Consider the following 16,118-nt stretch of genomic DNA (forward strand, 5'->3'; position numbering starts at 1 on the left):
TTACAAAATAATTGTCCCCTTTTCTGAAAAACTTAATTTTTTTAGTTGTCACTTTTAACGTAAAGGAACGATATTATGCAATAAACAATTACTAAATTACACTCACAATGACTAAAATGATTTTTACCTTCGCGTGTTAATCATACCATGAATTATGTCACCCAATATACGTAAATTAAATTTATAGATGCAAGATGTATGATTATGCTATTTGTCATTGTATAACTCTTTTATTGAATGGGAACAACAGTGCTACTGTCGACCGTAAGATCGAGTTAAGTGTAATTTAACGGAAAGGGGTTGATAACCCCTACCTCCATAAGAGGCAACCCCCGGAGTCGCATCAGTCACTCGCTCGCACCCTTAACATTATTCGCGTGTCTTCGCGTGTACTTCGTATCCTTAAGTCGATGCTTGCTCTCGCTATTACCGTTGCGCGTTATACGCACGTATCATAAAATATACGCCTTAATGTATCGCAAAAAGTGCATCACAAGTCGATGTACTTTCTGGATATAGCGGCACACCAAGTTCCGCGCAAGGGAAATGGATGGACGAGAAATAAGGAGGAAGGAGCGCGTCGGAAAGAAAAAGGGCGTTCGAGAACGAGGGCGAGAAGACCTGACGGAGTCGACCGGGACGAAACGAGAGTTTTCATAAATTCCATCCCCGCGCTGACAAGCATTTTTCTCGTAAATCTTACCTGTCCTCGAACTCGTTAAGCGAAAGCTCGCTCGAAAATTGTACGCGCGCATCGTTCGTATCTATCGCACGAAACTGTTAACGCGTTTGCGGAACATCACGCGATAGATTGCCCGCGTTCGGAATTTTTTGGGAACTGATGATGCATTCTTGACAGAGTATTTCATCGTTCCACTATGTTTTATCTTGAAACAAGAACTAGATGCCGCCAAATATCAGAGAGCGATACTAAAAATAACATATATCGCCATCGATCGATGCACTCGATACATCGTGTTTTTACGGAATAAAACACAAACTTCTCAATATACGCAATCCATTTTTCAAAGCCTATTTCGTAATTAAAGAAAAAAAAACAGAAAATATTATTAACAAGAAGATAGAGCTTCATGTGTGCACGTTGGTCGTATCGCACGTGATAGTATCTGAGCGTAAAAAAATGTATCTATGATGAGAATTTTTTATCAAAAAACATTACTCTAAAAATACATTTCTTCCAAATATTGAAAAATAAATATACTATTAAATATTCTGTCGCTACAACTCTTTAAAGTTCTAAAAAAGTTTATATTATTATCATTCGAAATTAAACCGACGAGAATAAATCAATTAAGAGAAACAATATCCTATTTTCGGTCAAAGCGGATTTTAGTGCTAATAAAAATATATTTAAAAATACAAATACTACTATACAAATTTTTGCAAATTTAATACATTTTTCAGTTTTATACGATTAGGTGTATAAATAAGTTTCCGTGTTTTTCTTTTCGAAAGTATCTGTTAATATAAAAGGGACGGTACAAACATTTTAAAGTATTTGCATTTAAAATCTAACACTTTTTGCCATCTTTCAGACAGCATACGAATGTCGCAGCGAAAGAATATTTTGCAACACAATTTATCGTTCACTTCGAAATCGCTACTTAAATCTTTTAAACCAATTTTGACACGTTCTTTCCGACACAGTATTGTCTCCACAAGTCTCACAAATTATTCTAGTTGCTTCAAAGACGGTTTTACCGCAGTGAAAATAGTGACGCAATGGTGAAATGCTTTTTAGCGTTCAATTAAATTAAAAATGTAGTTAATTGTCTAATTACGAGAAACAATGCAATTTCATGCTTGTTATTCAACCTTGAATGGAAAAATAATTTAGCACGGAAATTTTTTAAATTGTTGTTAGCATTATCTAAAGTTAAACGCGGAAATTTATTCATATGATATCTAATATGCTGAGATATACATAAACATATTTTATATAGTTTATAGTATATGTTGAATTACACATATAATTTATTATTAAAAAATTTGTAGTAGTTATATTCAGATTTTATCATGAAATAACGTTGAGTGTCACAGCACCTTATATGTGGTTGCATTAATGCATTTAATTCACTTTTGGTTTACGTAACAAATGTAACCGCGTATGTTTCCCACAGGAAAAACACAAATTCGGCACAGACAAAATGTAAAAGGTGACGAATATTTTTTTACAAAGACGATTGCAGTAGGTAATGATAGGCGTTTTTCTCGCGTGGTTCATCCACTTTCACAACAGTCACATATAGAATTATACGAAAATTACTTGTGCATACATATTATTCTAATCTTGCAGATTAAATTTGCTAAGCGGTTCGCCTCGTGTTGTCTGCGGGAATTGAGCCATTGCTAAAATTTTAACTCGCCTTGCAATCTCTAGTTGAGGCCCGCTCGTGCGCTCGTGCCCCAGATACTCGGTATATACCATTGTTTGCGTTAATTTACGGGAATAGCTACATCCGTGATGTACATTAACGATATCAAAGCGTCCTTGCTCGTCATAGAATAGCGCTTGAGACTACGAAACTATTCTCTCGCATTTTCAATGCGCGCGATTAAATTCTGCGAGATGTTCGCACTTCGCACGTTATCATATCTACCATAGAAGAACCGTAAAAACACAACCACGTTTCATAACATGTAATAATATTATACGTAATAATAATAATTAATATTTTTTTCTCTAAATTAACGCAAACTATATTGGACTATATTATCTCGGTTCTATTATAAAAAATTATAATTTCTTTCAAGTTTATAATTTATGTTAAATAATAAAATATTAATTCAAATGGACTCTTCAGATTCAATCAAAAGCAAGGAAATTTTAATTTGGCAAATGAAAGTACTAAAAACGACGCGGTAATTGTTGCGCTATTAAAAAACAAGATATTATTTCTTAATTATATTAAGTATACAGGGTGTCTATTGCGAAAATTGCAAAATGTTAGAGGACTTTTCGACTTAATCCGTTCTACCTGCCCATGAAATATTTAGCGATTATTTTGGAACATATATGTTTAACATAAAATGTTCCCGCACCGTTTTTAATATTCTTATTGTCTTTAAAATTTTCTTATTTACACTAAATAAATTTTAGATATATTGTATTTTATTTATTTGGATATATATTCTCAAATTGTTAAATATTACATTATTAAAGGTTGACAAGAGTGACTCATTTGCCGTGCAGATACATATCTGTGTCTACTCTATCATATTTTGTCTCGTACATTGAAAAAAATCTGAATTAATTAGAATTCTGATTAAACATGGATGAATTAGAATCTTCTGGTTCGTCTATTTTCAATTAGCCATTTTTCTCAATTTAAAAGATTGTGACTGTAAAACTTTCTTTAGCTTGTATTTTGTGAATCTGCGAAGCAGATTCTTGCAGCCGAATTTTGCAGTTTCACCCTTAAAATTTTATTATAATAAATAAAATTATCTATTTCATACTCCCGGTGCAGATGCAATTGATTTTGTCTTGTAAGACAATAATATTAATATTATATTTTGCCATGAAATTTTTTTTACTTATGTTTTACGAAGCTGCAATTTTTTTCTTTAAAATAATAAATAAGATCTGCATTATAGTGCAGATGAAGTGAGACATCAGAACAATTTTCTATTTTATTTTTTTCCCAAAAATTACAAATACTAATTATATTACAATCTTTTGAATAGTTTAGCTATAATTTAATAAAATAGAAATTCGTCTTTAACCAATGCCAACCCTTAACAAGTGTAATTTGAAAAAGAAGAATTAATTTATAATATTATACGAAATATAATTATACGATGTATGGATAAATGTGTATAACTATTATAATAATGCAGGATTATGAGATTTAATGAGAAATTAGGAATTTCGTTCCACGAGCAACATGTGAGCAACATATTAAAGTACACATTAAACTCACGCCGATAAGTCGTGCTCGTTCTCTCAGAGAACTTCGATGCGCGATTACGCGACGGCAAATTTAATTAGATACGCGGGTGCATAAGTTTAACGTTTCATTTAACCTTCAACCGGGCGTCTTGCTGAAAGGCGGTTTAGCTCAGCATGGTCCTTGAGGAAATCTCTCTCTCTTTCTCATTGCTCGACGCGTGGGCGTCGTCTAGGAACGCAACGACGCAGGCAAAACTTAACACGGCGAATCGTTAAATTATATTTTGCAGTTCTCCGCTCGTAAAGCCGCGAATGCAGTGATGCGCGACGGGGATGAAGTGAAAGCAGAGAGCGTCGGTTAGCGCTTCGTCAACACTCGTAAAATTTCCTGCGTTAAAATCCCCGAAGCTTGATGAGCGAGCGCCGAACTTCAGAACAAGTAACGTAATATAGTGGCGCGACTTAACGGTGCTCTAACGGAAGACACCGCGTCGCGACGGGATGATCGTGGATGTCAGATTGTCTTGGAGATTAAAGAAGAGGAAAAAGATAGGAAAGAAGAGAAGAAGATTAGACTTTCTTACGCTCTCAGAACATCTGCGATGAAATTATTACGATAATAAATTGAGAAAAGTACTGGAGAGATAATAATCATTCAAAAGAAAATAAGATTTGTGTCTTGATCATTTCAGAAACTTCATGAATCGATTTTTTTGTCGAAATTGACATATTAGGGGATTTAGAATCTCTAGGAAAAATATACAGTTTCCTTCAAACTATATTAATCAAGAGTTCTTAGATATCAAGTCTAGAAAACTGTCATTGACATGAGAAACAGTAACCTGCAGTGACTTACGTTTTCGTTACAATAATAAATCACTTTAGCATGCTGAAATTCAATGTTGTTAGTTTACTTTTTTATGAAGTTTGTATATTTTCAAAAGTAAAGTTGAACATCTATTTCAAGCTACAACTAGTTATTTTTTTAACTTTTTTAGAAGGCTGTCATTATATTTACATAATTAAAAAATCCTTTATTATATGTACGAAAATAGTCATTTACTTCAGAAACAATTTAGGACAAACATTAGTCCAATATTTTCAACACTATTCTTATTTTGAAAATAAATTTTAAAGGAGATATGTTCCACCCATTTAATATATAAAATGATAAGACATTTTTAAAATATATTTTTAATTATTTTTAATATTACAGTAATAAAATCTCTCTCTCTCTCTCTCTAGAACGTTTCTTCAATTCTTCAAAAATTATATTTTTTACTTATATTCTGAAAAAATTGATTCAAATAAAGGACGAAATTTATATGTTTATAGTTACGATTAAATCATTAATTTTTAGATCTTTATTTATATTTCACGCCTTTTTGCATTCATATATTATCAAACATCATTAAAAAGGTTAACCCAAAGAAAAAAAAGCGAAATAATCGAGATTAGCCTTATTTAAAGTAAAGAACTCTTCAAGTTTCTCAGCGGGTAGTCCTCCACAATTATTGTCGTGATAATACAACAATGTTCTTTTAATTAATGCCTGCGGTGTTCTTATCACATGCGCTTCATTTTTAACTCTCCGTGCAGTATTTTCCGGGCCTAACCGTATCGTATTTTTACGACTACGCATAACCGCAACACTTTTAACCATTATGCCTGAAGTAAACCGAGCGCGAGTCATCAAATTAACGCGAATCTCGAGTTTCATCGGAGGAAACGAGGAGGAGGTGCATGTGTTTTTTGTGTAAACACGTCATGATGGTCTACGCGATAAGATTTTCTCCGACCCATTAGTCTGAGTTAATAACGAAGAAAAACCAAGTTAGACGTGACGAGTCGCGCGAGTGCAATATTAGTCTTATTATCTCTGCATTTTTCTACTCTTTTGTTCAGCCTTTTCATCTACTTTACACTTAATGATTGTCCGATGATTATTCTTTTTTATGATTTTGATGTTTTAAAAATATATCAATTATTTAGAAGTTAACTTTTAGTACACACGATGATTTTCTAGTCTTTATTACACGTGACGGGTCGTTTATATTCCGGATTAATTTTTATCATTTTTCAGATTTGATTTTTTATTTTCTAATTTTTATGATAATGTAAAAATTGTTTTTCTAGCTATGATTAATCAGTAAACTGATGATTTTGTTGAAGTGATAATTTTAAAAATTATTCGCTACAAAATCATCCGTTTAGTGATTAACCATAGCTAAAAAAATACAATCTTTTTACGTTATCGTCAAGTTAAATCTGTACCCAGAAGTTAGAAAAACCGAGTCTTACAAGTGCAAAAATTATTAAGTTTACTTGATATACTTTAATTCTTACACATACAATATATCTTTAGAAAGTATTTGTATGAAAGCGTGTATTTGCAAAGTTGTATAAAAAAAAAAATAAAAAGCTAGAGACCTTTATTTAACCGCAGAGCTCCTAGTATTTCAAAGAAAAAAAATGCGCAGAACGCAAATGATCTAATCGTGTAACTAAGAGTTAATTATGTGTTCTTTCAACACGTACAGTAATTATGGTTTCGGGTTATTGTGACTGTTACAATTATCCTGTACCATGACCGCTTACAAACTCCTCATATTGCAGTTCATTACCTTTGATATCGTACCATCGATTAACACAGTCGCGTCACATGCAGCTTGTGGCACAATGGCCAACAGTGTTATTAAATCGGCTCGCGCGATCCACCACTGAATTTCATACCATACACAGCTCGATGTCGTGGGCCACGCCTCTTGTCGGTGTTTGCAAAATTTTCAACAGTGAGCCGTCGACAAGTTGCGAGTAATGAAAGGGAGTAATAAAGTTTGAAACAAGCTTCCTGGTAGATGTGAGATTGAGTACTTCAGGCTTAACAGTAATTCTGAAATTTTTGAATGTGGGTTCCTTCTCAGACGGTTTCTCAATCCTATCGTTTTCACTCCTTTTCTCCTTCGCGTTTGGCCATAGTGAGACGAGCGCGTCTCCTCCATCTCTTCCTTCTCTGTGTCGTCGTAGCTCCCCCAGACCCTCAGTGAAGCTCTCCCGGGCCCATTAGACCACCCTTTACCAAGGGAGTTGACTTATGACACCAGCTACGCGGAGGGAGCTTGAGTGAGTTACTCTCTTTTCGCGGTGGGAGGAACTCGATGGTTGAGGCAGAATGGGTAAGAACGAGAGAGGATAAAGGAAAAAGAGCGGCGTTACCCGATATACCCTCGGAGAGAAGCGGATCTTCTCCGTTGTTTTTCCCTTTACAAAGACGCAAGGTGAAACGCGAGGAAGAAGAGAGCGATCGTTATCTTAAACGACGCTTCGTCAAAAGAACGGGTAGTCCACCATCTCTCCTCGCGCAACGACAAACGGGGAGTTCGACGGGACTCTGATCGCGAAAACAACAATGTTCAAACAAAGCTGGCACGGCACCAAGAAATCGCAATTGCATGCGATAGGAAACTCGTACGAGCAAGCGAAGCACCAGTCGTCGCATTTCCACTTTAATTAATCCGGATAGGCAGAACTCGGCGCTAACCCCTAAATAACTGGCGCAAATTCGTTTTATCGCTGTTATTCCGGCAAGGGCTCTGCTGTGTGTATATATAGCTGCACCCTGACAATCGTCCAAAGCATTTCTCACAACCTCTTCGTGCCCGCATAATACTACCGATTGTCCTTATATTAGCACAACGCGTCGCTTTCGACGGTAATTTCCCATCCATGCCTTTGATTCGGGATCAAATTCAGGTCGCGCTTACAATCGAGCTATGCTACTGGAAACTGTCTCTTAACGCAATTGAGATCCCGAACCAGCATTGATGTATGACAACACAGTTACGATTTAACAAGCTGAGCATAGGGGTCTGAAAGAACAAAAGATCATTCTCTTTTCCCTTTTTTATTTGTATATATTAATTTAAAAAATTGAGATTTATTTGGAAAATGTGTATAAAAAATCGCTCTTTGAATTTTTTCCGTATTTAACTTTTAAATGTGTATTCATAACCATCGAATCTTTAAATAAAGAATAAGTTTGTTTTCATTCATTTTTTTATATCCAACTTTTTATCGAATTTTTGATTGCATTCAATATAGAGAGAAAAATTGGAAATGCGACTATTCTCTGAATTCTTTTCAACGATCAAAAAATATAAATCGCAAAATCGTAGATGTAAACTCTAATATAATTGAAATGAAATTCTACATTGAATACACACGTCGGGATTAAAAAGTGTCGACGGCATCGAAGGTATACGCAAGGTATACTTCGGAATGCTTTCGGGGTGTAAACATATTTCCTATTTGTATTCTATCCGGATGGAATCCTGTATTCACCGAGTTGTGCGCGTCGAATTCATCCCTGCTTCATCCTCCGATTCCACCCTGCGTTGCAGAAATGGGAGATGAGACGAAGAGACAGAGCGAGACGATGCATTTCATGTACGTGCATACGTATGCGCGTAGATATGTATATGTGTGTATATTTGTATATATATATATATATATATATATATATATATATATATATATATGCGTACATGCGTCGCATTTGCTCCCGTAATATTAAATGTAAGAGAAGATATTTCAATATTGGTCGGTAAACACACAAATAGCACGGCCCGTACACGCCCTTTCGCCTGCATCATCATGTACACACATCATCATGTACTCGTGTCGTTGCATATCTCTACGGCAATCGTCCAAGATCTCGCGGAAAGGCCTCAGAAAAATGCTGTCCCTAGTGACAAGCAGAACGTGTTGCCCGAAGCTTTCGCGAGACACGATACGATTTTCCTAAACGTAAGGAAAATTCGACACTTTCTGTATATCCGACTGGCACATCCGTCGATCGCGAAGTTTCGTCTGAATTGAATCAGTCACTTGGAAAACAACGTAAAGACACTTTTGTATCTCGTACTTATTCATTTCTCGTCTGCCTTTATATTACCCAAGAATAGTTACCTGGAGTATTTTCACATTCTATTGTTGTAAAATAATTGTTGTAAAATATTATTTTACATAAATGTTGTTTAACACATGTTCTTTCTTTTTAATAACTTTCTTTAAAGTTCTTTACAAACTTTTCAATACAAGAAAAAAATGATTTTGCGAATGTAGTTTTAATATATATTGAGCTATACTTAATAGTCTCAATATATTGTATTTAGCTAGATACATATTTGAAAATAATTTTGTTGGATCATTAAAATAATTATGTAGGACACTCAAACTGGTTACTAAAATATCAAAACTTTTTGCAACTCATTATGCTTAAGATTATTATGTAATTATTTTCATGGCCCAAGAAAATTATTTTCAGATCTGTATTTAGCCAAATTTTTAAATATTTCGACCAAATTATTCTTTCTGAGTATAATTCCATTGAAAACTCGCAATAAAAAAGCCTTATATAAATTAAAATATTCATTTTCTAGAATTAATTGAGATCTAAAAACGCCCCAGGTGATTTACATAAAAATAATCAAGTAATTATTCCCGGGATAGTCTTAATATATTTATTTATAATATATTGATATCCTACATTTTATAAAACAGAATTTTTTCAATTTAACTAACCTTACATTTAACGTAATTAGTCGCGTAGTGTTTTTCACACTCAAATATTATATATATATATATATATATATATATATATCTCAATTGTCATTGTTCTTTTTAATGATTTACAATTAAATAAAAATTAATAATATTTGGTACATTTTTTAGCTAAAGATAAATCCCAAACATTCAATTGTTAAACAATTGGCACTAAATATGATAATATGTACAAATGGCATTTATTTGTAAAGCCGGGGATTTATTTGGCATTTATTTGTAACCTCAATATCTTAGACAAATTAATAAAGGATTAATATATCATACAATTTTTTACTTATAAAACATAATAATTTATAAAGGATCTTGATAATGTACAGATTCTATCTATTTTTCTTACAATTAAAAAGCGGGAAATTTCAAGCTAAATGTTCGTTTAATAGCTCACTCATCTCGAGCCTTTATCTAAGTTATCGATAACAGATTCCTCAATGAGTTTGAAGCCGATTTTTTTTCGTAAAAAATCTGCTATTGCTTTATATACCAAAGTTCGTAAAAGTCGTTAATTGTCATGTACTGAGAATATCGATCGACCTAGCGAGAGGGCCGTGGTATTCACTATTCACCTATTATTTTTATTCAGCCACGTATCTCGTTGCACATCCCATGGATGTAAAAACAAAATGTACCAGCAACAACTATTTAATAAAAACAAGACATTATACCGTCGCCGAAATAAAACATGGAAATAGAAGCAGTTTCCGTAATTTTATATATGGGAGATACGATATTAAAAATTGCATTTTAATCGATCCATTTCTTGTGTTATTGTAAAATACAGCACAAACTTAGACATTTACACATGTATATGTATTGCATCTATCTTCGAGATAAAAGAGCAGTATTAAAATTGTCTCAAGATATACACTGAGAAAAAAATTACTGTTTCAAAAAAATATCAGTTGATTCAATAAGTCACAGGCTATCAAGCAAATATTTATTAATTCAAACAAATAACATGTTTTAAATTACAAGATTTTGTTAATCTAAATATATAAATATTTAAACTAAATAATCATTACGAACTAAACGCATTTAATCAAGTTAACTTTTTTTCCAGTGTACTTATAACATTTTCTTCTAACAATGTTGCGCGCGCGCGCGCGCGCATGTGTGTGTGTGTGTGTGTGTGTGTGTGTGTGTGTGTGTGTGTGTGTGTGTGTGTGTGTGTGTGTGTGTGTGTTTTGTATATAATGATATACATACACATATGTATCATTAAAATAAAAAATAAGTATGAACTATCATACCTTTTGATCACAAATTAAATTTGAAAAAGCGATGTATTTGAGTTACAAATTTACACGATATATATTTAGCATTTATTTCAAAAAGTAACACTAAAAAGTCAAAGAAAGAATATGCATAAATTTTTTATATCTAGTTTCAGAGAATAAAAACAATTTTTCACTGAAGCATCTCAGGAAGATACGTCGCATTATCTATTCAACTATTTCCATTTCTATTTCCATTTAAAATATTCCTGACTTTGACACACTATCCGGCGATCAATATGGTAAACTGGGATTATGAAAAGTTGAACAGGTATTATGTCAGTGGCTTTTAACGCAAATGCCTCTTCATATTCTCTGTCATAATATATACCGATCATATTTATAGCGATTTGCGCGCGTATGTTGATTATTTAAAATTTATAAGAAACAACTTGCATGATGTACCGTTCATTTTGAATCAGGTCCACGCATATTCGAGATCTAATTGTTCATCACCGATAACGCGTACTTCTACACAACTCTATGAATATTTTAAATGGCTATTACACCGTAGAAATATTATCTTTGAGTCAATGGTATATTCGAGTGTTTACCTGTTAATTCTGTATTGTTCTTTACATTTTACATGTATACGCAATAAAAGAAGATATGACACTCTGACCAGAAAATGGAACTTCAAAACGTTAATAAAACCCGTAAAATGAAGAAAAAAGATGTTAATTATTTTTAATACTGATGTGCTTGAAGAAATTTCTCATTATAATGTGTAATTCAACTATGTGCACGCGCAATGGCATAAGTTAAAAATGTTAAATTGCGATGTAGATAAATAATAAATCATTAACATTAAAATTTCTTTAAAAAATAAAAACTTCACTTTTTAAAAATAATTTATAATCTCTCTCTCTCTCTCTCTCTCTCACACACACACACACACACACACACACACAAACACACACACACACACACACACACACGTATTAATTTGAAAAAAATTACGAATAGTTATCTCAGAGGCTGAAATACAAATTATTTGCCGAATTGAAAAATAAATTCCAATAGGCGTGGAAGTTTGTCAGATAGTTTGAAGGTGTTTGACATTAACTACACCGGTAATGTTAGATTTTAAGGATATAGTTGTTAACTGTGAGTTATCTAATACATAAATTTAAATCTGTAAAAAATAAGTAAAATAAACTTTTAATCTAACTTTTACGATATTAAAAAAAACTTGTTATTAAGCTTTCATAAGTATGTAAGAATTTTTTCACATTTTTATACAGTCCGGAACAATGTAAAAATCTGTACTGAAGTTCGAAGATTCAGGGTGAAGATTGAAACACAAAGAGTGAAAATTTTACTTGTCGACAAAGAGTTAAGTTAAAGTGAAAATTAATTAAAAAAGATTTAAAAAAAAAAACGTCGATTAAAAGTGATAGTAGCACAATAAATTCCAATCATACTCCATTTTGAATCTAACGGAAATGCTACATTGAAAGAAAGGATTGGTTGCTGCAACAATTTAAATAGTAAAATATGAAATCATATACTGACATTGCGGATAGGCTAAAGGCAACTAAAAATTTGTTGCTACGACCAAAAACTGGTTACTGCAGCTGATTAAAAATGCTATGCCATATTTTACTATCTAAATTGTTGCAGCAACCAATCTTTTCTTTCAGTGTAACTTAAAATTTTAAAGTTATAAAAAGAACTAAGAAATCGATATATTCTTTGTATATTTGATGTTCGCATGAAGGGAAATTTTCCGGATGGCGGACAAATAACGTGTTGGGCCATACTCTTCGCCAGGTATAAGTTTTTCGCCTCGGTGCGCTAACAATGCGCACGTGATTCCATCGGGATAACAATACGACCTCGCGGCGTTCCTTCCTGGTCGGCTTACGGGAAATTGTAGATGAGGCACGATTACGTATTCCGATCGTACGCGATATCAGTCCGCCTCACTTCTCACTCGTGATGGAGTGTTTTCTACCCTCGACCCTTACTCTCTCTTCCGTTTCTTTCCCGTCTATCTACCAAATACTTTACCGAATTCTATCCTAGGCGAGTTCTTTCCTTACCAGGACTATCTCGATAAATCGTAGTGCCTGGTGCAAAGTTAAAACGCTCTCACAGTCTATTTCTATTACATATAAAGTAAATTGTACGTTATTCTATTATATGTACATAAAATTGATTTTACGTTAGATTTAGATATTATATTCTAATTATAATGAATACTATACAGTTTTTTTACAAACCCTTAATTAGACTACAACGATCACACAAAATCATTTTTTTTATTTTTGTCAAATGATTGATATAAATTAATAAAATCAGACGTTTAATAAAAAATGAAGACAAAAGATTAGAAATGAATAATGATCAACTATCACAACTACACCTAAGTTCTAAAGTATCCTGTTTAAAGTAATGCAATTGAATTCCCGTCTTACGGCGATTGATGGAGGAAGGTTCAAAGCTTTTTTTATTTACAATTTAAAATCTCATAGTATCAATTGGATTATATAACTGTCCAAAAAATATCGCTTTAGATCCAAATGATAAATGTTACTGTAATTGAGAGAGTTAAGATAATAACTTGTTGAAATAACTATAATTAAGATTTTTAATTAAAAGTGAGAAACAAACTTCCAAAAATTCTAATTACGTCGCAGCTCCCTTCATCGTCTTCATCGTCTCTTTCCTCTACGATCAAAGTCACGATCGCAATGCGCTGAAAACCGCCACGTATGGCATGTGAATCTACTCGAACGGATAACGAATTCCAAAATCGGCAGCCGGTGAAAATTCGGCAGCCTGCGAAATTAACAGCCGCGCCAGGTCACGCCGATAATTGCGGGCTCCGTTTTAAGCCGGGAGCCATAATAACCAAACGGAGCCCTTTAACAGTTCGCGCACATGTTTCATTCGTTTGTTCACTCGCAAGGGAAACAACGCACCGGTCTGCGTATGATATTTGTCTTCCGGGGGAAAAATATTCCATATAGTTTACTGCGAGTTTCAAAGTAAACCAGTCCACCTATTCGTGTAGTCGCGTTTTTATCTCGATATAGCTTGACGCGATTCATATATGACCATCAGACAAAATACACCGCAATCCGTATTTCGTTTTTGCAATAGGCATCATGCATCTTATTATATCATGCGGCTATGGTTGCATCAGAAGCATCGTTCGAAACTAACTGCTTTTTGTAATCACATAAAATCTGTAGTTACTTAAAAAGTTTATTCGATTTACTTGTAGAAGGTAGGAGGAAAAGATTTGTTACCATATCGTCTTTGATTGTAGAGACGAGTGGCTATTCAACAAGAAAAGAATAGTTTCATGTAATCGAAGCGTCACGACGTCCTTCACAATTTATTTGCACCGTTTATCTTACCTACGATCATCCTCTAATTATAACCGTCATTGTCGATAAAACGTTAGAAATATTGAAAGCGAACAATCGATCTCAGCGGCAATCCCCCGTTCTGTTCTCGATTCCCGATATTCGCCAGTGTTTATTTTACGAATGGGTAGGGCGGTTCTTTTATTGGTGGAGAAGGTCATGGAGAGGGTTTGAATTATACCGGACGGGTAGTGACGTCGGCGAAGATAATCACATGCCTCGCAACGGTCAGTTCATCATCGCGATATCACGGTCTAACTGATATATCTTGGAACCCCCGCACGAACTTGAGAGCCAGACGCAGAAAACGCAATGTATGAGTCAGGGTGGAAAAAGGAGAGGAAGGGTGAAAGAGAAAAGGGTGTCACGAGGAGGTCGACCTTTTCAAACCGAGCTCAACGTCTCCGCAGAACGTGGTAGGAACTCTATTAGCAGTGGAAAAATGAAGTAAAAGATGCGACGAGCGGCAGAGAATATAGACGTCCACTCAAACGTGGTTCCGTCGAGCTCGTTACCGCATACATATTACCATACTTTTAAATTTAATTGCACAAAACGGAGATTGCTTAGAACTAAAAAATATTTCGACCATTATTTCCATTCTCACACTATTTCTGATGACCTAATAAATCTGCGCTATTTAATAAGAAATCTGGTTATATTAATTAAAAATATTACGAATATTACTATTTAAAAAAATCGGTAATAATAACGATAGTAATATGTATTAAGTTTCTTTCTTTTTTATCTATAATTGTAATTTGTACAATTGTAATTTATACAAAGCAGCCAACCTAATGGATGATTTTTATAAATCGTTTGCCATTTATCGTTAGAATCATCCTATTATATATTTGTATTTTGTGTTACATTTTAAATTAAAAATATCTCAGAGTATTTTTAACACTTTAATCTGATTTTCTCGAAAATATGATGTAACAGATCAATTTTATTAGCAATTTTGCTAATAAAGATCAATTTTATTAGCAAATTTGCTTTCAACGACTATCTATAGAATTAAAAAAAGCGAAAAGACCTATAAGAATTATCTTGTTTAGTTTGTGAACTGAAAAAAATTTTCAATTTATCAAATTACTATTGTTTACAATGTAAACAGGGTAATTAATACAAATATCCAGCTATAACACGAAAAATACAAGAGATAATTTTTTGTTTACATCGAGCTTGTATATAAAAGTGCTATTGTAATCGATAATATTGACGAGAATATATTTTTAATAGAATATTCTGCGTTTATGTTTCAGGTGCTTTGCAGATCACCGAATCCGACGTAAGCGATCAAGGAAAATACGAATGCGTTGCTAACAATTCCGTAGGCACAGAGTACTCCAAGTCAACTACGTTATACGTAAAAGGTAATTTAACATATTTACGAATGCTTGCATGCAAATATTGTAATGCAGATTAAATTAGTTAATTTTCCAGCGATTTAATTATAATCTCATAATTATAATTAATATATAACATTTCATTGTCTTTGTTAGATAAATCGTTCTTTAGCGGTATTCTTATGTAGTAGCTTATAAGATACAATATTATGAATAAGAAAAAGAAAAATATGTAAATCAGCGGATTTGAAACCGTAAAAAGACGTTGTCCAAATAATGAATGCAGCTCGTCGTACAGTCACGCCAATGCCATAAACGTAGACGTTTTCCTGTTTGTAATTAAAATTAATGCAACGCAATTAGAACATAATGAAACTAAACGGGCGGCACAAAGGGCTCACGTAGCGTGTGTTACGCGCTGAGACTTTCCCTTGCTTGCGTTCTTGCCGCGATCTCGAATCCCGATGGTTACGCATTTTTGTTTAATCACCGCTATTTACAAAATCTGCGCAACGGCTTTGCAAAATAATCGTTCAGAGTTTTGTGCTCCGCGAATTTTCGTTGTGTACAGTTAATTTTCCAT

At 33.6% G+C, this 16,118-nt stretch overlaps 2 protein-coding genes across 19 annotated transcripts in view; one reads left to right on the forward strand and one right to left on the reverse strand.

Annotated features, from left to right (window-relative positions):
• Lar (tyrosine-protein phosphatase Lar) overlaps positions 1-16,118 on the forward strand; it is a 468,166-nt gene that overhangs the window by 424,408 nt on the left and 27,640 nt on the right. For all 11 annotated transcript variants that reach the window (XM_087410654.1, XM_087410653.1, XM_087410661.1 and 8 more), the window contains one exon: positions 15,452-15,562. In XM_087410654.1, coding sequence (XP_087266780.1) covers positions 15,452-15,562 — 111 coding nt within the window. The remainder of the gene's footprint in view (positions 1-15,451; positions 15,563-16,118) is intronic.
• LOC147908252 (uncharacterized) overlaps positions 1-16,118 on the reverse strand; it is a 326,417-nt gene that overhangs the window by 294,293 nt on the left and 16,006 nt on the right. The window lies entirely within an intron of this gene.

This window comes from Acromyrmex echinatior, chromosome 10 (assembly GCF_024713525.1).
Source record: "Acromyrmex echinatior isolate Ae372 chromosome 10, ASM2471352v2, whole genome shotgun sequence".
Taxonomy (NCBI): domain Eukaryota; kingdom Metazoa; phylum Arthropoda; class Insecta; order Hymenoptera; family Formicidae; genus Acromyrmex; species Acromyrmex echinatior.